The sequence below is a fragment of the Osmerus mordax genome, chromosome 21 (genome assembly GCF_038355195.1).
Source record: "Osmerus mordax isolate fOsmMor3 chromosome 21, fOsmMor3.pri, whole genome shotgun sequence".
NCBI lineage: Eukaryota > Metazoa > Chordata > Actinopteri > Osmeriformes > Osmeridae > Osmerus > Osmerus mordax.
Genome location: NC_090070.1, coordinates 4,895,622 through 4,922,808, shown reverse-complemented (window position 1 = coordinate 4,922,808; position 27,187 = coordinate 4,895,622). Strand labels below are relative to the sequence as shown.

Below are 27,187 nucleotides of genomic sequence, written 5' to 3'. Positions count from 1 at the left end.
CACCGTTTATTTGTTATTTGAAAGCGGTTTAATTGAGATAGCCACAGCCTATAGGCTACTTTATATCCACATTATTTCCATTGCCACATTCTTGCTCGAAAAAAATTGTGGACACCGTGTATAATGTTCATTGAATATTTTCACTCTTGGCCATGGTTAATTTTGTCAAAGATTAAAGATACTGTGTTAGAAAAGAAAGGCTACTGTATAGGCTATAGCGATATTACATTCTACTGTAGCTTCCATATAGTTATCCATACAGCTATACTACAATATATTTTATTCGGGGATTGCATGAATCAATATGAGAACACAAGAAAATGACAATCTACCATCTATTTTTGGACATAGTGATTTACCAAAAAATTGTAGGCCTGTTACACGCAAGACATTTAGGATAAAGTGATGATGACAGACAAAAATGTCAGGCAAAAGTGAGTTATTTAAATGCCATAGAGATATCAATGCAAAATGCTGACAGAAGTGGATTACGGTTTTGTTTAATGTATTTAAAAAAAATCTAAATTAATGCTTGATCAAAATATTTGAGTATACTGTACATTGTATTGAACCACATCAGCATATTTCTTTTTTGGAATATTATAATATGTTAGCGTAGACTTTCAAAGATCACATCAGGTAGTTTTATGTGTTCAGTTAAAAAGAAATAAAATTGTCATGAACAATTATGAATATTTGCTCTGTCATTTGGTTACTGATCATGGATTGACTAAATTTCATAAGCCACCTGAGTTATCGTCTACAGATTGTTATGAAACTTCATATTCCTTAAAAATGTCTAAAGGAATATATATGCCTAAATCATGACACTATTAACTACATGGTAAAGAATAAAAAAAGAAATCCTGGTTCCTTGTAAAAGAAAAGTATTCCTTCTTACAATTAATAAAACAGGTGGCTCAAAAAGTATCAACCTAAGTTGCCATTTATCTTGTCACACGTAAGAACATGGGGGACAACATGTATTGACAATATAATACACATTTGGTAACCACTTGCAATCTACAATGTCTGCATACAATCTTGACTGTTTTAATTGAATATCATATTTAATCTAATTCCTGGAAAATGTGTCTCACTGTTGAGAAAGACAAACAATAGTGACAGTGACATCATAGCTTATTAATACATCGATAAAAACATCTTAAGTATAGTAACGTTGTAGTTTTTAATCCATGTTTCATTGAGTTTTAATTCATGTCATAATACTGTTTTCTCACAAGAGAAGTAAGCATAAGAGCACTTACACAGGTTTATTACACTGAACACAGGCAAGAACCAGTGGAGTTCATAGCACCAAGTAGAAAAATAAATAATGGATAAGACACAGAATTAGTTTAAAAAATATATATCAGTGTAACAATAAAAGAAACAAGCGCAGAAGTGTTGACATTATTGACAGTTGAGAATTTTTTTTGTGATACTTACACCTTCTTAGTGCCTTCAATTACATATTTAATGTATTTCATTGAGTTTAGTCAGTGTTAGAGTACGATTCAACTCTTAAATTTCTTACTGTACATGCAAACACATAATTTTTTTATAAATAAAACATTGCAGAAACAGGATGGCTAACCTACTTTACATAATTATCCCACAAGGTTTTTAAATCTCATTAATATTCACCTTAATATTCTCCTTATAGCTGCTGCCAGCATAACAAATCATTGGCCTCCCCCCAAAAAATAATGAAAAAACGATCTATGATGGGTGACTTCACACTTTTTACTTTTTACTAATCTACAGCATGCTCAGTGAAGCGATGACGAGGAGTTGGCCTCCAACTGAATACCCACCAAATTAGGCGGCTGTTGGGCAGAGCCTGGGCTTGTTCCCACTAATGTGGTAGGGGGTGCCGGTGCTGCCGGTCGTGGGTTCAGGCGTGGGGGCAAGGGGTTGGAGGGCCGGATGAGCGGGGGAGGCTGATTGAGGGTGGGCCTGGGCTGGAGGAAGCGGGCCTGCTGCTGGAGAGGTGGGGGCTGCCTGTGGAGGGCTGGGGTTGCCGGAAGCGAGGGCCGCAGGAGCGGCGGGGGCTGGTTGAGTGAGGCTGTGGAGGTCACCAGGGTCTGAGCTGTCACTGCTGATGGGGCCACAGGGGAGGGGCCTGAAGAGGGCATCACCTGACCCTGGAAGAGAGAGGAGTTTGGTTTTTGAACATCATACATCAAGGTGCAATTCACCATCTTTCTTAAAATATTATCTAGTTAAAACTCATATCTGGTCATAGTTTCATGTCCACATTATACAAACTCTGCCTTCACCTTTTGAACACTTGTGAAATTGCATAGCTATCTAGTAATCCTAGATATGGTTTGGAAAACCATGCTCTTAGTGATGCCGCAGTGATGCGGGCTCTGCATCGGTCCGTCGTGGTGAAGAAGGAGCTGAGTCGAAAGGCGAAGCTCTCTATTTACCAGTCGATCTACGTTCCTACCCTCACCTATGGTCACGAACTGTGGGTAGTGACCGAAAGAACGAGATTGCGAATACAAGCGGACGAAATGAGTTTTCTCCGCAGGGTGTCCGGGCTCTCCCTTAGAGATAGGGTGAGAAGCTCGGTCATCCGGGAGGGGCTCAGAGTAGAACCGCTGCTCCTCCGCGTCGAGAGGGGCCAGTTGAGGTGGCTCGGGCATCTGATAAGGATGCCTCCTGGACGCCTCCCTGGTGAGGTGTTCTGGGCACGTCCCACTGGGAAGAGGCCCCGGGGAAGACCCAGGACACGCTGGAGGGACTATGTCTCTCGGCTGGCCTGGGAACGCCTCGGGGTCCCCCAGGAAGAGCTGGTGGAAGTGGCCGGGGAGAGGGAAGTCTGGGCCTACCTGCTTAGGTTGCTGCCCCCGCGACCCGACCCCCGGATAAGCAGAAGATGATGGATGGATGGATGTATTTGCAGTTTTAATCAATACTTTGATACACATACTCATTCACATAATAAATACCAGTGATGGGCAGTAGCGTCGCTACTAGCTTAAGTTAACTACATTTGTCAGTAGCTTGGCGGTAACGCTATTTACAAAACCAAGTAACTTTTCAGTAGCTAAGCTCTTTTATTGATCAAATGGCGCAGTTGCGTCCTCGAAAGCTAATTTCTCCTGGACATTTCTGATGTTCATACATAAGGTTGGTGGATTATTGTGTTGACAAAGCACTGAAAAAGCATCTCACATATCCTGTTCTGCAGTTCATGTTACAACCGATCTCACGAGAGCCGAGTACAGCGAGGGCTGTCATCGTCAATTTGTAAACTCATTTTATGTTAATTTGTAAACTGTTTTTTGTGTATTAGGCTATATTGTTCAATAAATAAATCTAAACATATTTTAGCCTTTATCTGACTGACAGTTGTGTTGATCACTAAAATTGCATTGACTTGGCATGTATTTTTTTTATTACTGAAAGTAGCTACTAATGTATCAAACTACTTTTGACAGATTTTTGTAACTTAGCTTGCTACATTTTTATGAGTGGTAGCTTCTGTGTAGTGAATCTAAATTTATTGTAGCTGGTAGCTTAGCTCACTACACATATCAAGTAGCTTGCCCATCACTGATAAATACATAGATACACATACATGTAAATTTAAGAAGACAACACAAATTGTGATTATTCTTAGGAGAGTGTAACAGATTGAGTACAACACAAGTAAAGCGAAATTTATACTACTCTGACTCCGATACGGACAGACCGACAAACGGATTCGGACGGATTCGATTTACTCTTTTACCGCCAGAGCAGTAGGTGGATCAACGTTTTTGAACCTAGAGAAGCCTGCCCCATGACGTTTTTGTGTGGAAGTCGTCGATTGTTCATCTGTACGTCTCTGTATGCCCTCAAAGATGGGTTGTAGAGGTTCTCATACCTCCGGACCTCTTCAACCAGGCGCTCTTCAATGCTGTTCTTCATCTTCTTTGATTGTGTTTGTGTTTTAAAAATGGCGGTATTGTGAATGAAACAGGAAATGTGAGGTCTGGAGATGTGAGATTCCGGAAATTATGTTGTTCGGAAATGATGTCGTTAGCGGACTAATCACAGCCAAGGGGTATCCGTAAAATTCGGATAGTCCGAAAATCAGGAGGTGCACGACGAGCTCACGTCGGTGGAACGCCCTCGGTGTGTCCGTTTCCGTGAAAACGTAGTAGTATAAATTTCGCTTTAGGTTAAACTAAAATATATATCTGTGAGCATTGGAGGACTGTAATAAACACGACCAATCATTAATGCCGGTCCGACCTTAATGATTGGACGGGCTACTTGTCTGTCTGCCTACCAACCTTCTGGCAGTAGTCAGGGAGCACATGCAGGTGTTTTGGAGGAGTGTCTTTGAAGGGAGGGAGTGGGATATTTTGGTTTGGTTTGTTACAAATTACTGCTCTTTCCAACAGCCATATAATCCAAACATACACACATTCAAATGAATAATAGACATAGGGACCTCACAGGGACTGATACAGACCCTATCAGTATTATCTCGGGTCATAACCCCACAAATCTCAAATCACAAATCTACTTTTTCTACATAGGATTCCATGTACTTAGATGAAAGGATACTCCTACACTCACTCCCAGTTGTTGTATTATTGTGCTGCTGCCACCCTCCACCATCCCCATCTCCTCTGTGTTGTCTTGTCTGTATGTTACTATCCATCAGGAAGGAATATTTCTATATTTGCTTATATTCTATGTATGTTTCTCTCTAATGCTAGAGGCAGAGAGTGCTTCCCCTAGATACATCAACTCCGCAAAAGTCAAACATATTTCCATGTATATGGATGTCAATAAATGCTCAAATCTAATCAAGCGAGTGTCTTGACTGAATTACTCTTGTTTGGACTTGAAAAATACCTTGTGGGCCAACTCAGGAGAGCAGAGTACACTGACACAGTAGAAGTTAGCTATTTGTAACATTAAAAATAGAACACTTTATCACCTCCTCCTCGTCTTCATCCGTACTCTTCCCAGAAGGAGTGTTGGAGCTGGTCTTCCCCTCCTCGCCAGATGTGGCAGCATCGCCATTGGGAGGACGAGTTCCCTGCTCCGCCTCCCACTCTTGCAGCACTTCCTCCAGGTTAAAGCGACGACGGTAGTTCACAAAGAAGTTCTTTACCTGGCCCACGGTCTTATTACCGATAACGTCTGCAATGGCCTGGAAGTCTTTGCCATATTTCCGAACCCCTTGTGGAACACAGTGGTATTACATACTAAACATATGGCCATAGTTGACTGTAGGCTTATGCATTGCCTATAAAATGCAGCATGTTTTTTTTATCCACATTGAAGTAATATCTTTTCTAACAAGACTGCATAGGTACTGTTCCTATGCGGGATACATATCCCTCTCTAGAAGCACAGCTTACCAGCTTCCTATATGTAATTTAACCGTAACTCCAATTGCTCTACACACCTTACTGTTGAATCAGGACATAAATATGAATAAGAATGAAGCCTAGGTTAGACTACTGATAGCTGCATTTACCTTGAACGGCCAAAAGCTGTTCATCAGTTGTCCAGCGGGCGTTGACTTTCTGATTGCACTAGAACAAGAGAAAAGTTCTCTTCAGAGTAGTTGGCAGATGTGCAGTTTACAAGGTAGCATGTGAAACAATGTCCATAAGTGTTTTTGATGCACAGTACAGTGGCACCTTTCTCCTGGAATGAGTATGACTCCTGGAATATGAGCTAACTTCTGTAGCTGTTCACTAAGTAACAACAATGTTGAGCTCTTGTGGTAGGCCGATGTGACAGGATAAGTATTAATCATATCTACTGCTGCTTTCAGTATTCAAATATGCAGTAGAACGCAGCCCGCTTTGACTTACCTCTGGCAACCTGAGGTCATCAATACCTGCCTCCATCCTGTGTTTCAGACCACTGTTTAGCTGCTTTGCATTTTGAACCTGTGAGAGCCACAAACAGTCATACATGGATAAAAGATCTAAGGTTTTATGCCTTAACAGACATAAAACATATCCAGCATCACAGCATTTTATGTTTGTGCAACACTTAAGACATATAACAATAGATTTAGTGAAATATATAAAAAATAATAATAAGGGGAAAAAAACATTGGTATGAATCCAATGCCCCCCCCTGAGCCCTCACCTGTCTCTTAAGTGACACCAGCTCCATGTCTAGCTGCCGGAGGACTGTGTTGGCAGCGCTGGAGCTGCAGGACACAGCCACCACGTCCTCCTGGGTCAGGTACATGCCTTTGGGCGGGCGGCACTTGGACCGTTGCGAGTGGTGGCGATGCTGCAAAGTTTGGTGCTCCCGCCGGCCAATCCCTATCTTGGAACTCAGCGTCTGGGGCTCCGAGTGGCTCTGGTGGTGGTGGTGTGTGTGTGGGAGGGGTTACAAGTTCATGAGCATGCATTGACATATGGCAGAAGATGTTCTATTGCAGTTGTGAATTGACCATATTGAAAGTTGAGAGTATTGAAATAATGCCCCAAGAAGGGTACTTGAGACTCAATACTCAATACTGTGCATACTGTACTTCTTCAGCTATCATTGGAAAGTTGTCCTTCATATGCCTTGGTATAATGTCATAGTATAAAAAGCTATTATAGTAAGCTAACATCACAACTATGCAGGTATCTCCCTATTAACAAGCCAATCAGGACCTTTTAAAACAAACAAATATTTTACCTCTTTCTTCGTTTCTTTAGTTGGGTCATAATCGCTATCATTTGCTTCCACAGGGTTGGCTTCCTCCATCTCCTCATCGCTAAATACAAACATTATGTGACACCAATGATTAATTCAGGTGGGACTATCATTATATGTAAAACTACACATTTATTTAAAATATATATACATACACATGCTAACTAACTGTACCTCTCATCTTGGTTGTTTCTGTTTGCTAGCTTTCTTGCCTGGCGATCCATTAAGCTGGTCCTGGACCGGGTCTTCTTCCAAGAGTAGTAATACTTCACAAGACTGGATATGGATTTGTCCGGTAACTGCAACAAATTAAAGACTTACTGTCAAACATTTAGTGTGTTAGAATTACAGCTTAGTATATTCACAGTTTAACTATAATTGTTGATGTAAGGAGCATTGATAATGACGATATGCATGATTTTCAAACCAATATTGCAGATTTTTAATTATATATTCATTCAGAAAATACATGGTCATCTCATGCTCATGGGTTCTTAAATTTGCTTTTGGCAACTACAGCTACTCCAACAAAGTAATGTGCTTGTACATTCTTTGGTCAAAATGGTGTCAGTAGAATGTTGTGTGGGTACAGTAAGTTACCATTTGTTGAATCCTATGAAAGCTTTTTCCGTGGAAGCTAAAGGCTTGCTCGAACAGAACTTTATCTTCAACTGTCCACTCATCGGGGAAGGGGGTGAAATTGGGCAAGTCTGCAAGAGACTTTTCAATGTTGTGCTTATGCCAGAACAGCATCCCAAGTGCCTGTGTATAAAGATGCAAAAGCTTTGCAATTAGTTTTTGGAACAAGTAAATCATTTTCTAAATCTATGCTGTACAAACAATATTCATTATAATATTGCAATTTGAATGTGTATTCTAATATTAAATTTTAGTAGCAAACATAATCAAACATACACAATCTGACATACCTGCTCAACATTATATCCATGCTTCTCTTTTGCAATGGCAATATATTCGTCCACTGTTAAAGAGAGATTACTTGTATGCATTTCTTCAAACCAAATTACCAAATTAGTGTTGGATAATAGAATAATTCACTGTTCTTTATATATACTTACATTTGGAGTCCACAATTGCATGATATGGAGACCATACCAGCATTCCTCCGTTATCTTTATCAGTGTACTTTGTAGAACCTACAGCAAAATGTATATAATTATCAAAAATAGGACAAAAGTCTAAGAGTAACTGATTTGGTATAATATTTTTGGTCAAAGAGCAACATTAACTTCACATAATATAGAACTGTTTTAATTGAGCGCGCAAAAGTTGTGGGGTATACTGTAGCCTGCCGCAGGGAGGGGAAGTCGAGCTACAGTCATGTCAATAAAGTGGCCACTATAGCCTCGGTACAGGTAGCCTACATAAACTGATCATTAAACGCGTCGATTGTTTTTAGAATTTCCTGTCACTTCATAATAATATGATGTGGTTTATTATCCTAATGAAAACATGATCTGACATAAGCTACAAAAAATGAAATATATTATAATAACCATCTCGTGAAATACTGTACCGAGGCTACCACAGTTACAGTCAGTAGATCAAGCGTAACCTCACCTGGATCATATTCTGGAATATTGGCTTGATAATCGGTTCCCACGCGCATTCCGACATCTGTTGAGGTGGACATGAATTCAACAACGTAATACATATATATCAGCCGTTTCCATTACAAAAATATACATCTACAATGGGAAAGTGTTCGAGGCTATACCGTGCTCGTCGTCACTGCCACTCTCATCAGAAAAATGCCCATTCGATGCATTCGACGGACTTTTCGTTCCATTCGAGCGACCTTTGCCCAAGTATTCCGACCCTTTATCCATCATTCCTGGCATTTTTCTAAATATTTTGAGCGTATCTTAATCTGTAGTATAAACATATGCATGCAATGTCCAATTTTCAGTCTGCCTTTTTCCTATAACTCCCTTCGCAGCTGTGTCACTGTGCCACGGTCCTGTATTAATCCACCATGTTTTAGCATTATATTTTACGCGTACATTTTAAAACCTTATCGTTCATCACTCTCAAATGCGTAATATTGAATATTGTAATTAATACAATTTTCCCTACAACTTTGCAGAAATAGTTGTTTCATTTTCCTGGGGACCTAGTTCTTCTAGCGGAAGAACTTTACGCACTAGCTCCAGTGAAAACACAGCGACTCCTTCGTGCGCCTCTGAAAATGGAGTTTGTTTACGCTCGTTCCAGCAGAAATATGACTTGTAACAATTATTGGTTAACATTTGGCTATGATGTGCAACAGAACACAGTGAAAATCAGAACTTTCTTTAAATACATCGTTCTATTATAACGTTCATTCAATTGTGTCTTATTTGGAGCTTTTAACAGACCTTTTATTGGCAACATTTGCTTATAAATTTTACTGAAATGTAACACATCTGTCATGTTGATTGTATTTTCTCTAATAAGATTTTGGCTACATAACATCAAAGCCTATATATTTTCCCCCCAAATGTGTGTTTTAGACTTGATCAGACGGTTTACTACCTTTAGTTTGCCAGCAGATGGAGACAAACACCACAATGAAATGTCAGACCTTAGTGCAGAGAGAGGACAAGTGTCTTATTTATTTATAAAAGTGTGCCATTGATTGCACGGTAGACCGGCATATTCATTTAGCAGTGAATTATGCTGAGTAGTCTTTTATTATTGTTTATTGGTATATGCAAGTTTAGAATATCTTTTCAAAGTTGTGATATATAATCTGTATTGTTTATGATGTGGACTTCCACAGCACGCACACGTAGCCCACAATCAGATAGGCTACAATGTACTGCGGCATAGTATCAAATCAAATAAATAGTTGTAAAATGTGTGGCAACATATACTACTGAGTGCAACTATATTTTAATTCCATCATCAACTCATTATCCAATATAAATGACTATTAAGGTTTTTATGCTGAATGTCACATATACATAGTTTGATGGGGTTCATTCATAGTTTGAATATTATGCGAGCATAATTTACTTTTTAGGATAATTACAGATTGAATACTGTTCTAATAGACAATGCAAAGCTGAGTTATTTGTTAGACGAGGAGACGAGAGTTCAAATTTTTGTGGAATTCTTCATAGCCATGTTCGTAAATCCAAAACCCACGTGTACGCCTTTTTTTTGCCCGCATAATATGTGCGCGCGCATTGCTTGCCCTTCTGATAATATAAAATGCCCTTGGTATTGGAAATCATGCAGTAGCTTAAGTATTGTTTTTTACAGTCATTGTGAGTCATGACCGCTCAACGTAAAAAAATCCTCTGACCCCCAAATAATAATGAAGGCACAGTAACTACGAAATATCGGGAATCAAGTGTGCAGTTTTTGCAAACCGATCAGTGGACAGTAATAGTTACAGGCTAAGTAGCCTACTCATATCTCATTAGTGTACATCCCTCGGTCGCCACCAGATGGATGCTGAAACTAGCCGTGGGAACATAGCGAGGGAAGGGAGGGTACGAGGTACCCATGATGACCAAGGATGCGAGGCGAGACACTCAGGTGATACTGGCTAAGCATACTTCCCACCTTCAATAGGGGGAGCATCGTCACGAAATGAGCCTTGGGCGACGTGAAGTGAGAGATTCGTCTCTCATATCCAAGTCGAAAGAAGACCATGAAAGCAGCAGTCAAGAGCTCTGAAAAGAGGTATCGTCCAGTGGATACTTCTGGAATTCTCACACTCTAAACGTTGTCTGGCCGGCGTTGAATGACGAGTCGGGATGGCAGGTGGACGGCGAGGACTTGTGGCCCCTCAAAACACTTTTCTCGAAAATATTGTTAGACGGTCTAACGGTAAGGATATACATAAACCTATTTTTGTCAGACAATGTGGAAGATGCCGATAATTTGAATACACATATTGTCACCAGACCAATAGGGACACCTGCTCGACAGATGCTAAACCGCCTATTTAAATATACTACAGAATAATACCAAACAATGAGAGAATCAATATTTTCGAGAGAGTGCATTTCTTGAGTTGACTCGTGACGTTTATTTCTTACCTCACTGACATGTTTATCAAACAACTCGTGTAAACCTAGCTGTATGTGTCATAGTAAGCTATGCCACAATATATAACTCCCTCTACAGATGTACCACTGCATTTCCTGCTTGGTCCATATTAAAATGATAATGACTTCATATTATACATTAGTTAAATTACAGCACAATGCCGTTTGGGGGCTTGTCAGACACTGAACACTGCCCAGTATTTTGTGATGTTGACTACATTAAAGTGACCACTAGGACACATGTGGTTTTAGGTGGATAGATGTATCTGTCAACGCTGTATTTTGGCTCCCTTGGCTTTAACCACATTTCTTTTCAACTTTTCAGTTTGGACATTATCACATAGACAGACAGGTATAAACAATATTTTAAAGTGGTGTCGTGTCCCTTTCATGATCCTTACCCACCACCCTGGACTTGTTTGTGTTTGACTCCCATTCCCTGTGTCTGAATTACATTTTTCTTCTCTTATCATAGTCTAATCATTGTAGTTAAGAGCCTTTCATTTGGAAATTCTTTAACTCTATTAGCTGCCTTTTCCATTTAATATATTACTCTGTTGATATATAATGCCATTTGTAAACAAGCTGAGATCAACAATGCAAAGCTTTACACTATATTCTATACATATTGAATGTAACAGAAAATAACCATTCTAGCCATCAAAGATGAATGTAGTGTTGTGTAGCTTGCCATTATAATTTTGTGGTAATCTGTGGTAGTATCCGTTGTCTAGTATAGGAATTAACTTGTCTTGTGTTGTGTTTGTTAGTGATAAACACCCAGTTTCCCAACAACAGTATTACATATTATTAAGTCATGATGTTGGTCTTGTGAAGCATTATCCACTGTACAGTATTGACCCAAATTCCCATTGACTGCAATGGTGCCATGTTGGTCTGTGTTGTTTACTCTCTCCATCCCAGTTGACTATAACTGTGTGAGATGTGACATTTACAACCATTTTATTTGAACTGTGACAATAGCGTAGTGGGCTTATACTGTAGTAAGTATTTTCAATTTCTAACAAAATAGCTCAGATGGAGATGGGTATGGCTCAGTGGATGAAAGATATCACATTAAACTACACTGTAGGTACAAAATTCGTTGGCTATTACCCCCGTGGCCCTTATCCTTTTTAGGCATGTGAACCAAACACATCTCGCAGCCTAATTCATTTAATTATATCCTTTAGTTGTAGAGAGATCTAGTGAAACCTACTACTTGTTACGTAAACCAAGATTATTTATGATTATTAATACATACAATAAAATGCCTTTAAAGAATTTAAATCTCTAATTATTCTGAGTTAATGGCCTCCTTTTAAATTGGGACAACTTAAACAATGTATTATATTGTGTGATGATTCAGCATTTCCTTTTGAACTTTACAAACTCTAAGAATGTCTAAGAACGTTTCTTTATGAATGAGTGCAGTTCTGCAGTAGCCAATAGTATCCAAAATATAAATGTTCTCACCAATGTTTGATAAGCACAAAACGCTAATCCTTTCTCCACTCAATAGCTCTATTGTCCTTTTTTAGTTACACTTTTGTCATAGCACATACATGCTGTATCTCAAACTCACATTTACCTTGACTGATGGTAGCACTCACAGTTTGGTCCTCCTAAACACCTGTTTAGCAAGATGTCATATGCTCCGTTTGAAGAATTCAGACTTGCCTATGTGTAAAACACACTATATGGTGCATAGTAAGTACAGTTGTAGCACAATATTTCAATGATGTGTGTGAATAGACTTTGTGTCTGTTCATTTCTGAACAGCTATTAACTTTCTTTCCCTCTTGGGCAGATACAAACTTTGTTCTTGGTAATGCCCAGATTGTGGACTGGCCCATTGTGTACAGCAACGATGGCTTCTGTAAGCTGTCTGGATACCATCGTGCCGAAGTTATGCAGAAGAGTAGCACCTGCAGGTACCTCAGAGCTGCAGTCTAAATAGATTCAGCTAAATTCATAACATTGCTTTTCACCAACTGTTATGGGTCAAGGACATGAACCTCTGAAGGGTGCAAAAAGCTTTCATATATATTTTTTCAATACAAATTTGGAATACATTTCACATACTTTATCACAAATAAATGTGACATATTTGTAATAATATAGTAATATGCAAAGACATGTGACATATTTGCCATCTCATTCAAATGCGCATTAGCTCATGTTCAGAAGTCAACTAATCCAGAAGGTCCAAGAATATCTTCACGTACAGTTCTGTAGCTGAAGAAATTCAGCCAAGCCTTTCTGCTCCTATGTGGAACGTTACATTTTGTACAGCGCAAATTGAAAGTGACATTTGTTTAAACAGTAATTCTGCAGAGTCCGGTGTTTTTTGGAAGGAAGGCCTTTGTTGTTGAGGAGAAGAACAAATGTATCTTAAAGCCTCAAACTAATGTAATTGTAACCCTGACTTGTCTCTATTCAGTTTCATGTATGGGGAGCTCACAGACAAAGACACCAGTGAGAAGGTGCGACAGACCTTCGAGAATTATGAGATGAACTCCTTTGAAATTCTAATGTATAAGAAGAATCGTAAGTATTTCTTTGGATTTCACTAACTGGATGAAGGTTGATATTCTGTACTAGTTATTACCAAATTAGATATTGATGTGCAGTAAAATGGGTGTGCATTAAGTATTTGTGTGTTACAGGTATGCCCGTGTGGTTTTTTGTCAAGATCGCTCCAATAAGGAACGAGCAAGACAAAGTGGTTTTGTTCCTGTGCACCTTCAGCGACATCACTGCGTTTAAGCAGCCCATTGAAGATGACTCCTCCAAAGGTTTGTTGAGATGAGGTTGCAGCTAAAAAGGAAATGCTCTGGAAATAGAGTAAACAACTCCCTGTGTAAGACATTGTCCAAGTATTTACTTGCCGTTGCAGTCGTTAGATAATTCTTTGTGGTTATAATAAACCATACATTTTGTTGATGGACATTTTTAAGGATGCTTCCTATTTGGTGTGTTTTTCATATTCAGGGTGGGGTAAATTTGCTCGCCTGACACGAGCGCTGACGAGCAGCAGAGGAGTGCTGCAGCAGCTGGCGCCAACGGTCCACAAGGGCGAGAATGTCCACAAGCACTCTCGACTGGCTGAGGTAAGGTGTTGAGTGTGTGTGTGTGTGTGTGAGTGAGTGAGTGAGTGTGAGAGCGAGAGAGAGAGAGAGAGAGAGAGAGAGAGAGAGAGAGAGCATAGGGATGTATGTGAGTGAGAGGGAGTCCGTCTCCTTTGTGATCTCATGCCAGGTGTGCGCGTGCACTTCGCCGGGTTGTCGACGTTGGCGCTCGATCGAATGACGAGCACTCTGCTTAGAATAAAGTATGTCTGTGAGCCCGCTCACTGGAGGAGGTAGTCTCATAAACCAGGACACATCTGTTCCAGTCGAATGAAGTGTGTGTTGTCTAGCTAGTACTATACTAATTTCTTGCCTTGAACAAAAATGTAATGTATTTCTTCATTATCTCCAAGCATCAGTGAAACCTTATACATCTGGGTAACTGCAACTGTAGACATTGATTCAGATATCTACTATGCGCCTGTAAATGTGCAAAAGTTGTACACTGAAACTAAAATCCTTACTTATCTATGCTTCTGGTAAGAGTAGTCTCATCTAAAAAGTGGTGGAAATTTACTTTTGACTGAAAATAAAGCATGTTTGATTGATTGAGTGTGCACAGGGAAAGTGTGTTACTTCCTATTCCCTGAAAGAGAATTGGACAGTAGGTTTAGATGCTCTGATAGCTTGGCTCTCTGTTTACCAAAGCAACGGTGAGCTGTGTTTGCTGGATTATGTGACACAAAATGGATACCTTTTGTTTATTTGCTCATTAGTAGGGAAAAACATCTATTTTAAGAACCTGTGGCCAATTTGAGAAGAGAGGTTATTACATTTGTATGTGAGATAAAGTGATCTCAGACACTTTACAAATCTCACACGAGTGTTGGCTCAGAGCCAGATACTCTATCTGGTCGTTGTGGGCTGGGGGGGGTATAAATCTTTTTTCTAGAGTTAACCAACCAGATTGGCACGTCATGCCAAAGCCCTTTCGCTCAAATAAAGTTGACTATTTGTGTGCAATGTGTGGGGGAACATGTACCTGCTGCTCCTCTCACACAAACCGTCACATAATAGATGGAAAATGATAATGTCTCTGTCACACTGACAAAAGTGCACGTCAACTCACCTAAGAGTAAACACATTTTTGTGACATCTCAATAATTTGCCCCCTTCCAGGTACTACAGCTGGGCTCAGACATCCTTCCTCAGTACAAGCAGGAAACCCCAAAGACCCCTCCCCACATCATCCTCCACTACTGCCTCTTCAAGACCACATGGGACTGGGTCATCCTCATACTGACCTTCTACACCGCCATCATGGTGCCCTACAACGTTTCCTTCAAGACCAAGCAGAACAATGTTACGTGGCTGGTGGTGGACAGCATCGTGGACGTCATCTTTCTCGTTGACATCGTGCTCAACTTCCATACAACGTTCGTGGGCCCGGCGGGAGAAGTCATCTCTGACCCAAAGCTGATCCGTATGAACTATGTCAAAACGTGGTTCGTAATCGACTTGCTCTCCTGCCTGCCTTATGACGTCATCAATGCCTTTGAGAATGTTGATGAGGTAAGATCTCCTTGCTTTGTTTTCTCAAGTGGGTCTACCTCAGTCAAAGACACTAGTCAAATTAGATACATGAAAGCACTAGGGACTTGACACTCTGATACTTCATCACAAACTAAGTGCTTGACTTAAGTCTTTGGTCTACACAGTGCATTACAATAAGGTAGGATAGAAGACTATAAGATGTAATATGTTATTCATCCTTGGACAAGCACAGATGTGAATGAATATTCAGTACACTGGATGAATTATTGGACAGATTATTCAATAGGTTTTGAATTATTTTGCCATCTACAATATACATCATATATATAGTATATAGCACGTCAGTACTTTGTATACCAGTTAATAAATTTTTTATGTATCAAACACGTGAAATGCAGCAGAAGGAACATTAACTACTGCAGAAAATCTCTTCAGTTCAAGATCAGCCAGCCGTTATACCAACCCCTTATCATGTCATTGGAAATGTGTCTCCTTTGCGTTTGTCTGCTGAAGCAATGAGCTGTTCAGCAGTTAGTGAGCTTGTGCGGTAATCTCTATTTTTCAGCTATCCTCGTCTGTCAGTGTAGCGCAAGGGATACTTCATCTGGGATGGTTATGAAATGCAAAGCAAGAGAGTTGGTCTGAATCTGCAAGTCGGGATTCCTCATGCCTGGGATTCAGTCTTCCTCAGAGGAAGGGACTGTGTGACATGCATTTAGGCTACTTGAATAATGAGACTGAGTGCTCTGCTCCACTACAGAGGTCATCATGCATACTCTACAGTATGTCTCGCTATGTAAATGTGGCATCTTTGTTATGCATTAAAATGCATCACATTAGGTGTGTGCTTATTTGTCATTGTGTCTCATGAATTTTGAAGACAATGGCACTGTGCACTCATCAGAATCTCGATGTGGTCACCAAGCATTATAAAAAGCTGTGGGCCTGTGGTGTTCTATCCAAATTACGGATAAACTAGACATTGTGTGAATTTGGAATCTGCATATTGTGCTTCAAACAAAAACCACAAGCTAGTACAATAGTCTGGGTACAAATACGTTCTCTAGAGTGGAGAAAAAAAGTAATCCCCTTGCAGTTGATTACTGTGGAAAGGTGGGATGACAGAGTGGGGTTGCCAGATTGTAAAATACTGTGAAGGCTGGAAGGTTAAAGGAACCCCCCTCAAATAGTTTGTTACATGTTAAATACACAGTGAGAGTACATATGCATATTCGGAGTGAATATGAATAATAATAGCATACAGATATTATTTGAGGTTAAAAAAAGATCCTACAGTAGGTTCTTTCTGCAAGCCTCTTAGTGACATTGTACGGCTGTAAGTGATTCTGGAAGGGGCTTTTTGAAGATTGTCCAGATTATTTTGAACCTCACTGGACTGTAAATCAATAGATATGGTAAGTGATACTATCAAAGACCCACACACAAACACAGTAAGCATATAAGGAAAGCTTTTGCACTGGTAAGGTAGGCAAACTAAGGTCAATGGAAATTGTAAGGAATAATCAAATCAACATTTATTTGTATAGCCCTTTTTACACGCAAGCATGTCACAGAGGGCTTCACATACGCCCATAGAACTGCCCCTCAACCAACCTAAACCCTCAGGGAAGACAAGGAAAAACTCCCAGAAAAACTCACTACGGGAGAAAAAATTTAAGAAACCTTGGGAGGAGCAATTCAGTGAGGGACCCCCTCCTCCAGAGACGGTTGGTGAAAGAGAGGAGCAGAACACAGGCATAACATAGTCATACAGCAGGGAAGTGTCAATGGTTTTTGAAAAACCAAAATCCATTGTTCGACTTGGTAGATGAATAATCTACCTATTCTAATAATGTAGAATGATCAAAGCTGTAGAAGGTTAGCTGTATTTTAAACTTGTGTAATTTCCGAAAGAAAAACAAAAGCAAGCTCGGAAGCCATACATACTCTCCAGATCTGTTGTTGTTTGTCTGATGATGTCCCCGGGCCTGAGGAAAAGGGCGTGTCGAGAAAAAGATTATAGCACCCCGACAGTGAGCTCCCACAAAGCCTGTGGGTGCTGTGCCTTGGCCGAACTTGTCAACACAATTTAACTACCCTATCAAGGCAGTGCCATGAATGAACGCTTACTGTAGCTTGTCGTATATTCCCTTTTTTCCTTATTTTTTCCTTCCTTCCTTCCTTTTTCCTTTTTGTTTTAAAGCTCTGGTTTCAACACAGTTTGTCTAAGATTACATAATTCCATGGAGCCAAAATAGGGAACTTGTTCTCACAGTTTTTTTGGCCCTTTGTATTTGCCAACTGGTTAGAAAAAGACACATCCATTATGGATGTGTCACAAGTGGAGTGAACACTCAAAAAGCAAAGTGAGAAAAATGCAGAAGTTGATGTATGAACTTAAAAAGAGAAGAGTCATCCCACACAGATGCTAGCAAGAATACTAAATTCAAACTGCATTCTGTCCTGTGTCTACCTCTGGTACATGTAAATGAGCTTTCTGGGGAAGCAACATGAATATTGAAGCTCTTTCTCTCTGAGTGTACCACACACGCAATGGTACATTTTTTATAGATCCTTTATTTGTCTAGCGGTTGATTCTGCAATGGAGGGACACGTTTAGTAATGTGGCCATGATTGTGTCTTTGAAGAGAATGACATTTCAGACAATAGAAGGCTAGCAAGGAGTTTTGAATCCCATGGGGGGGTCTTTTCCAAATTTAAATCACTAGTGCACAGTGCCCGTGATGCAGTCAGTGATTAAGATGTCAATGAAACACACAAATACAGATTACTTGAACTATAGATAGTGCACAGTGCTTGTGATAACACTTGTGGCACACACATAAACGGATTCCTGGAATTATAGATAGTGCAGTTTTTCATGAGGCAGCTGTTGATGACAGTTCTTCTCAGTGGCTTTGGTACCTATATTTCTGTTCTGTATTATATGTATGTTCACATTCACGTTTGTATTTCTTTCTTTGTGCTATGCAATGCTGCAAAATAGTCTCCTATTTTCTGTATGTCATTTGCATAAATAAAGACACGACAACTGACCGAGGAGAGCACATTCATACAAACATTGTTCCTGTTGTATGCCCGTTTGTGGATCACTATATCCATGCCTCGAAACCAGCCAAGGAGGCTATAGTGGTAGTAATAGTGCCCATGTCCGTAATGCAGCTGGTGATTATAACGTCGTAGTTGATTTGGTGTGCACATTTGCAATGTTTCAACACATTAATTTATGTAACAAAATGCACTGATCTATACTGAAAGTATACACTTTATATTGTTGTTCTGTTAGCTGGCCAGCATTTCATCCATAAAGAAAACTCTTTAAAAAGCAGCTGATGTTATGCTAGAAGTCAGCACTGCTAACCTGGGCATATTGGTTGTAAAAGGGAACTTGCTTGTAAATAGCAAAACAAAATGTCTGTGTTTTCCTTACTACGAACTCCGGTGCATTAAGCACTTAGTTTCATTTAATTGCAAAAGCAAAAGCCGTGTTAATTACAGTAGTCAATTAAAGAAACAAATTTAATTTTAGTTATCATACAGCCTCTTACTTCTGGTGCACATTAGTCCAAGCCCTTTGTGAATCATATAGCCTAGTCTAAGGCTAAGCTTTTTCATAGCTGAAAAAGATACATCGCAACTGGCAGTATTTTTATTTTTTTTCATGTCGAAATGCTTATCCAAACAACGTCAGTGGAACTATACTCCATTGGATTCTAAAAAGGATGGTTCTCGAGACAATCGTGGGAAACTTGCTGCCCTAAAATCCCATTCAAAAAAATCTAAAAAGCATACAGAGATTCCTGGCATTATTAAGAGAAGGTGCCATCTCCTAACATATTCAGATTGAAAGCTTTCATGTTTCACCGTGTTATAATGCAAGAGGAGTTACACAATATTGTTTCCTAGTTCTGTAGCTTTCTATTGACTATTCAGTGTATAACTATTAATACACATGAATGGACAGATCAGTCTTATTCATTTGGTGGAAAACCAGTTATAATTGTATGTTGTGCATAATAGTATTTAAATAGGTTGGGTAGACTGTTGGCTAATGGCTTTGTGTTTGTGTGAAAGTACAAACTCAACAGCCTCTCATCTCAGTCCGCTATCCCTGACCTACCCTGAACCCTCTTTCTCCATCTCTCTCAGGGTATCAGCAGTCTCTTCAGCTCCCTCAAAGTTGTCCGACTGCTGCGGCTGGGCCGCGTGGCTCGCAAGCTGGATCACTACATTGAGTACGGGGCCGCTGTCCTGGTCCTGCTGGTTTGCGTGTTCGGCCTGGCGGCCCACTGGCTGGCCTGCATCTGGTACAGCATCGGAGACTACGAGGTCATCGACGAGGACACCAACAGCGTGCGGGTGGACAGCTGGCTCTACCAGTTGGGGGAGTCTGCGGGGACGCCGTATCGCTTCAACGCCACGGGCTTGGGGAGGTGGGAGGGCGGGCCCAGCAAGGACTCGGTGTACATAACGTCCCTCTACTTCACAATGACCAGCTTGACGAGTATCGGTTTTGGGAACATCGCTCCTACCACAGATGGAGAGAAGATCTTCGCTGTGGCGATGATGATGATTGGATGTGAGTTGACTGGTGTTTCACTGTATGATTGATGAGCCCATTTTCATCAAAACCCAGAATGAACTGAATCCAAGAATATATGTATTTACTGATAAATGGTTTTAAACAAGGGGCAATTTTTTGTTGTACTGCAGCAGTATATTGTAAACGGTTTTTGACTCACTAATGACTCATATTACAGTTGTGCCTTGCCTAGGCCTGACTAAAACCATGAGTAGAATGTTGATAGTTGACAGTGTGAAAAGTAATTACACACTCAGAGCAAGTTAAACGAAACACGTTTGGAATTATAATTATATAATTATGTATATGCCAATCACTATAGTTTAGTATAATTGTGTTTTGCTGCCAGCTGAGGACTTGTTATGTATAAGTACTCATCTATTTTGGAGCTGGCTACTTAAATGTTTTTATTTAGAAGGACTACTCTTTCTACTGGAGTAGGGTCGACAGTGTTTTCTGTCTTGTCTTCTGACACTTTTTCTAGAATCCTATTTTGGATTTATAATCTAAATTGCATTATCAATTGCAACCAAGCCTGAAAGATAGAAAAGTTGGGATTGCTTAATACAGAGAGGTCATGTTCTGGTCAGATGGTCTACATAGTCAAAAGCAAGAGTTAGCCCGGGCATGTAGAATACCTGTTTGTAATGCGAGGCTGACATTTTGACAGTTTGTGAGTGCGAGCATGACAGCACAGATTTAGCCACCCACACTCAGCATCTCATGTCACGATGACATGACATAGCAGTGGGGAATATTTTCAGTAAGGTTAACATTCCCGAATGCTTTTCTAGCCAACACCAGAAGTGTATGTCATGGGTGTCACACCATCAGACCACTGAAAACACTGTACAACTGACAGCAACCTCTAAAACATGAAGCAAATGGTTGCCAGATGATTTCACCTGACATTTTGGTGATGAAAAAGAGAACAAGTTACCGGTATACTCGGTCACGCTGCATCAGGTGCACCTCTTCCTGAGGAAGTGCTCCAACGCATATTACATCACAGATGCTGGCTCGGTTCTTTGCTGGCCTTGCAGTTAAAGCTCGTTCAGGGCAGTGCCACTCCGCGGGGAGAGATATTGGCACTGCCCAGGGGGTGATGGTGATGCGGGTTGGCAGAGGAAGGGAGAGTGACGGGGTGGAGGGAGGGATGGTGGGGTCAGGCTGCTGCCACAGCCATGAGACAATCTGCCAATGTCAGCCTGAAAGCTGGACAAAAGTTTAGTCATGCAATATGCTATCAGAGGAGACACCCACCTGCCTTGTATGAGTGTGTGTGCACAACACTGTCTGCTTCAGTTTCAGTCTCCCTGTGCTGCTTTCTGCTTTGTTTTTCTCTAATATACTGAAGTGTATGTCAGAAATGTTGAATGTACTAGCAGTTTACTTCCTTCTGTGTGTGTGTGTGTGTCAGGGTATCACTTGCACAGATGTATTCATGTGTGCAATTGGGACAATGCTACACTGAGTCTGAGTCCCTGCGTATCATCCTCAAAACAACACTGGCAAACATACTGGTCAGTGTGCCCTGGTGTGTACTGGGTTTGAGCCAGAGATATGACATGCTACCTTCTACGACGCTGTGGCCAGGTTTTCCCTGGCTGTCGTTGTAGACTTGTCTCTGTGCAGTCAGCCATGTCACATCCTTATATGTCTTACCATGAACATGGCAGCCAGACGGGGGGAAAAAACCTCCCCTGAAGCTTTTTAACCATTTATATATTAATAAATCTTGTCTCTTTGCATCAGCTGAGAGACGGTGGTCGTCCTTGTTATAGTTTTATTCAGCAGAAGGTTGATTGAGAGAGACATTTTCAATTCCACAGGTGGGTGGATGGTGATTAACATCATGGTTTGACATGTTTAACTGTTGCATGATTATAGTCAATGCTAACAGATGGATTGGAGATTAAGATTCTGTGTCGCAGCTAGCTTTTAAAATATGTTTACTGAGCTCTTTCAATGACCCAAATCCTAAACTGGGGTCTTTGCATATAATCTCACCTTAATGTAAATGACATAAACATAATTCATGTAAATTCTAACTTCCATAGGAACAGTGGCTCTTTAAATCCGCTCTTGCTTTTGAAGTAGGCCAAAGAGATCCAAGCTATTTTTCTAATGCAGAAGTTTTGCACCTAGCCTATTTACAGCAAAGGAAAAAAAGTGGCAATGATAAATTGCTTTTTTCCCCCAACTGGCCTACCTGTGTCAAAATGCCGCATTTCGTTCAGCTGCAATGTTTTATCCTAAATGTTTTGTAGAAATGTAATTAAAAGGCATGACAACTTAAAATTAACTGTCAGGATTTTTGGTGGCTACAGCAGACAAGGCAAGTCTTCTCAGAATGGATCAGAAAGTTCTCTCCGGGCTTAGTAGTCAACAGTATCTAATAGCATACTCCTTTCATGACTGATTGCACACTCAGCTGGAGCCTTCTCGTCCCCAGTAACCCCCACAATGAGAAAACACAACTCAGACCAAACTAGGTACTAGATCGAACTTGAGTGCTGAAAAGTGGGGGGTCAGATGGCTGAGCGGTTATGGAGTCGGCTATGAATCAGAAGGTTGTTGGTTCGATTCCCGGCCGTGCAAAATGACGTTGTGTCCTTGGGCAAGGCACTTCACCCTACTTGCCTCGTGGTAGACTCATTATGTGATGTTTGTCACATACAAACCTTTGAATGGCTTAATTTTGGCCCTGAAGCAGATGTTTGTTCTCATCCATTTCCATAAGTCCTTAGTTTGCAATGACACAGAAGGACTGATTGTGAGGCTTGACAGAGTTCGAATGAGGTCTTCAATTGGCAGCAGATGGGGATGAGGAGGTGAAGTAAAAACTCATTCATTGCATCTAATCAGCAGAACATTGCAGGTGTGAAAATGTCCGGATAAATGGAACCGCTAGGTGACTGTGTGGGATTCATGAGAAACAGGTGTGAACCATTAGTTTCTCTTCAAAGAACCTCTTGACACGGTAGTCTTATAAATAAGATACTTTTGACGTTTAGGTAGAGGCATACGCAATTGGCATATATGAATTATTTTGGAAAATGACATGCTGAGGTTATTTTAGCGCAGTCTTGTTGACCAATGTCACTTCAAAATAGTTAGAGAATTTTTCCACTTGTTTTCGTAACCTGTTACTCATCTATTACACCAATTCTACAATTGAGTAAGTTTGGCTAGTGTAGATCAGTCATGCTTCAAATGAAGAACAGAGAGAAATTGTTCTGTGGAACACAAGGTACAAACTATGAACCTCATGTAACAAAATCAAACCAGCAACACTTTGGCGTCATGAACTGCTGGAACAAAGTGTTCAGGACACACAAACAAAATGATAGACAGAGCTGCTGACCCACACACACAGGCTGAGAGCTAGCTTACCTGCAGCAAGCCCAGCTTGCAGAATTAAAGTGTCACCAAAAAGAGACGTTGGGCTTGATTGCAAGAGCCAATATTGATAGCTTCCCCTAAGGCCTTGTTGAGACTGGAGATAGAGTGAGAGTTTGACTCCCTAGGGCTCCTATAATTACACTCTTGGGATGACTGTGCAAGCCAGTCTGAGAAAAGCCTAGACATGATCTAAGTGTGTTTTTCAGCTAACACAGGTTTTGTTATGCGCTTCAGACTTTCAGCATTGTTTTTCCTGTCCTTGGGTTTCAAGGCCACGTGGGGAAATTATTATTTATTATGTATTAACTACATTTTGGAAATATTTTTTGTATTATCACTATATTCTATGCAGCATTCATAAACTTTGCATATCAGGTGCCAGGTCAAGAATGCTTCAATTGTGAAAAATTTCAAATTTCCTGTGGAAAGCACCTTGTCTGCTAAATAGGAACATAGTTTCACTGCCTCAATTCACTTTCGGCTAAAGAAAGTTTCCAATAAGACATGATGCATGGCGTGAACAGCAGAATGGGACATGAAATTGACCTGAGACTTCCTCACTCTGACGTAACCCAATTTAATTTCAGATAGTGAGATGAGAGACATATCAGATAAAGTCCCAGGCAAATTATTTGATCATTAATTGTGTTATGTGTTACAGATTAGACTGTCATTCTATCAACAAGTTTTATACATTTATAAGGAAGGTGGATTTATTGGTTAGGTTGAATCCAATTGAAGAATATTCTGGAAACCGTCTACCTGTTGTGAGAAAATCCGCTGCTAGAATCTTTCCTCTTCTTTAGAAACAGATTTGTATTAGGGAGAAAGACAAATACAAAAGTCCAATTGGCTAGATATGGATGAAATGTAAACTGTTTATTTGCACAAAACATTTCTTCTGGCAACAGCAATATTACCCCAGAACCAATCATCCAAGTCCCAAAGCAATTGACATGCTTATGGCGAGCATAGTTCAATAGAAGATTAATATAATTGAACAGAGATCAAAATGTCCATTTACTCTACATGATGTTGTCTGCCGGCATTGAAAAACAAAAATCAGGTGACAAACAAATTATGTGTGCAAAAAATACAGTTGTGTCTGATAAAAATTCTTCAAAACCAAAACTCTAATTTATTTTTCCCCTAATCTGAGAGTCATTTTTAACCAAGGGGTTGTGTTTGGCAGCAGCATACCTTGTTTGTTTAGGCCTCTGCTTAGTGTACATGGTTGTTTATTTGGCATTTGAAAAACTTCTTCCAACTACGTGACAAATTAGGTATGACAATAGACCTTGGGGACAATGGTCATCAGGACATCAAGAGGACAATTTTGCATACTTAACAATCCTCAAGCTGGGCACATGGAATGCACCTTGAATAGATCAGCTACTTTGGATGAGACGGTGCTCTCTGGTACATGGCTGTCATCGCTAGTGAGCTGGAAAAATGACACAGCTGTTAGTCATGAACGCACCCCTCTCATTGTGTTTGTGACAGGCCCTCTACCCTGGCTGTTTACCTGTTGTGTTTGCAGCCTCAATGGAAGATCCATTACATCAACACTGTCACATCATCTTCCCTGAATAACCTTTAGGAAGGTTGCTCTCGGTTGCTAGTTGTGATTATGATGGTTACAATCAACGGGAATTATGGGTTATCCCTCCTAAACCAGTCGAGTACTATATTTCTGTCAAGAAAAGGGCTGTGGTTTGTCAAAGAAGATTGTAAAAAAGTATTGGAACTAATGGTTGACAAGGCTTCTATTGATTTCTGTGACCCCTGTTGGTACACTTAGAGGGGAAAAGGGTGACACTTTCTCAGGGAAAGTGCTGACTGAGATGAATTGCGAGAGGCTGTGGTATTGATTGGCCTGGCTGTGATTTTGAGAGGTAGAGTGAGCGATGGCTGATGGCTGAGCAGCAGTCAATGGGGTGTAAGGGCACCGGACGATACATTTTCACAGACCATCTAGCAAAATCCATTATAACCACAGGAAAGACCACGCATCAGGGCTTTTGAGATTTTTAACAATGAGGCTGGAGTCCTCAGTAGTGATACATGTAAAATATTGTTCTCATGGTTGTCTGTGACTGACTACCAATGTTCAATTATTGTATGATGAAACCACTATGACATATGATGCACACTGAACTTGCTTGAGAGAGTACATTTTATATTCATCTCTTTAGCAGATGCTTTAATCCTAAGCGACATACCAAAAACTGCTTTTGTTGGAAGGGGTGTTGCAGGCCTATTTATATCTCAATGAAGGTCTTATTACCGTTCAAAATAAATGTTGGGCCACTTTCTGAGTTCTACATGGCTATTTATCGTCCTCTCTCTTTTTCCAGCACTCTTGTATGCCACTATTTTTGGTAACGTCACCACCATCTTCCAGCAGATGTACGCCAACACGAACCGTTATCACGAGATGCTCAACAGTGTCCGTGACTTCCTTAAACTCTACCAGGTGCCCAAGGGCCTCAGTGAACGAGTCATGGACTACATAGTCTCCACTTGGTCCATGTCCAGAGGCATAGATACTGATAAGGTACGTTGTGTGTTGACCACTGGTTTCTCATTATTTCTGATTTTCCATGTGATTTAGCCAGGAGAAATATGCTTTTTTAATCCATACTTACAGCCAATTAGTAGCCTTAGTAGCAGGGGCATGATGAGTTGATGCTACCTCAGACCCTTGATGAATACCAGTCATTTACATTTTATTTATGTAGCAGACACTTTTAGCCAAAGCGATGTACATGTATTGCAGCAGCAGATCAATCATCAGAAGTGCATAGTTCTACAGTATTTTACATTTACAATACATTTAGTCATTTAGCAGACGCTCTTATCCAGAGCGACTTACAGTAAGTACAGGGACATTCCCCCGAGGCAAGTAGGGTGAAGTGCCTTTCCCAAGGACGCAACGTCATGTGGCACTGCCGGGAATCGGACCAGCGACCTTCTGGTTACTAGCCCGATTCTCGAACCGCTCATCCACCTGACTCCCTTTGGTGGTTAGAATCAAGGAACAGTCTGTATTTACTAGCCACATCAAAAAGTAACCACATTTCATTTAAGTCAACAATTTACGTGTCAGCTAATAAGATACCAAGAGTTGAGGGATGCTGATGGGTCAAAGACTTCAGAAGATCAATGGAAACAGCAAGCCATTTTTTTTTTTTTTACATACATTTTTTATACAACAAGGCCTAAGTGAGCACTAACCTTTTTCAAGTTTCATTACTTTGTTCAACAAAGAAATGAAAAAATCAACTAACACGTTTTATTGTATTAATGTATAATAATGCAAAACATTCTAACAAAAAGAAGATAATGGCAACACTAATGGCATCTAACTAGACAGGGATTTACTATGTACATCAGTTGTGACCTTTGATTCTCCAGGTGCTGCAAATCTGTCCCAAGGACATGCGAGCGGATATTTGCGTCCACCTCAACAGAAAGGTATTTAAAGAGCACCCGGCCTTCCGGCTGGCCAGCGATGGGTGCCTCAGGGCTTTGGCCATGGAGTTCCAGACGATCCACAGCGCCCCAGGAGACCTGATTTACCATGCTGGTGAAAGCGTAGACAGCCTTTGCTTCGTGGTTTCTGGGTCTTTGGAGGTCATCCAAGATGACGAGGTGGTGGCCATTTTAGGTGAGATACTTTTGTGGCATGACATGTCAGCATGCACAGATATAATTATTTCGGTGACACTTTATTTGATGGGGTATGCTGCACATAAGCATACTGTACATAAAGCTTTTTCGTACCAGAGGCAATTGAAAAGTGACAA

General features: G+C 40.5%; 2 protein-coding genes across 2 annotated transcripts in view; one reads left to right on the top strand and one right to left on the bottom strand.

Annotated features, from left to right (window-relative positions):
- Positions 1–411: 411 nt before the first annotated feature.
- rcor3 (REST corepressor 3) lies at positions 412–8,631 on the bottom strand. The gene is made up of 12 exons (XM_067259239.1): positions 8,423–8,631; positions 8,266–8,322; positions 7,764–7,841; positions 7,614–7,666; positions 7,285–7,446; positions 6,859–6,983; positions 6,667–6,745; positions 6,121–6,339; positions 5,838–5,915; positions 5,495–5,552; positions 4,949–5,193; positions 412–2,147 (listed from the first exon to the last, which is right to left on the bottom strand). Exons 1-12 carry the CDS (start codon positions 8,544–8,546, stop codon positions 1,773–1,775), a joined length of 1,653 nt encoding a protein of 550 aa, XP_067115340.1. The 5' UTR covers positions 8,547–8,631; the 3' UTR covers positions 412–1,772.
- A 1,820-nt stretch (positions 8,632–10,451) lies between these two features.
- The window catches only part of kcnh1b (potassium voltage-gated channel, subfamily H (eag-related), member 1b), a 37,270-nt gene continuing 20,534 nt past the window's right edge, over positions 10,452–27,187 (top strand). The window contains exons 1-9 of the mRNA XM_067259134.1: positions 10,452–10,524; positions 12,556–12,679; positions 13,189–13,295; positions 13,415–13,543; positions 13,740–13,858; positions 14,996–15,388; positions 19,541–19,970; positions 25,736–25,935; positions 26,796–27,048. Coding sequence (XP_067115235.1) covers positions 10,452–10,524; positions 12,556–12,679; positions 13,189–13,295; positions 13,415–13,543; positions 13,740–13,858; positions 14,996–15,388; positions 19,541–19,970; positions 25,736–25,935; positions 26,796–27,048 — 1,828 coding nt within the window. The remainder of the gene's footprint in view (positions 10,525–12,555; positions 12,680–13,188; positions 13,296–13,414; positions 13,544–13,739; positions 13,859–14,995; positions 15,389–19,540; positions 19,971–25,735; positions 25,936–26,795; positions 27,049–27,187) is intronic.

What these genes read in the sequence shown, in the direction of transcription:
- rcor3 (XM_067259239.1), bottom strand. Translation starts at nt 8,546, where the DNA reads ATGCCAGGAATGATGGATAAAGGGTCGGAATACTTGGGCAAAGGTCGC. An exon ending in TGGCAGTGACGACGAGCACG is followed by an intron (nt 8,323 to 8,422) that starts GTATAGCCTCGA and finishes CCACCTCAACAG; the next exon opens with ATGTCGGAATGCGCGTGGGA. An exon ending in TATTCCAGAATATGATCCAG is followed by an intron (nt 7,842 to 8,265) that starts GTGAGGTTACGC and finishes ATTTTGCTGTAG; the next exon opens with GTTCTACAAAGTACACTGAT.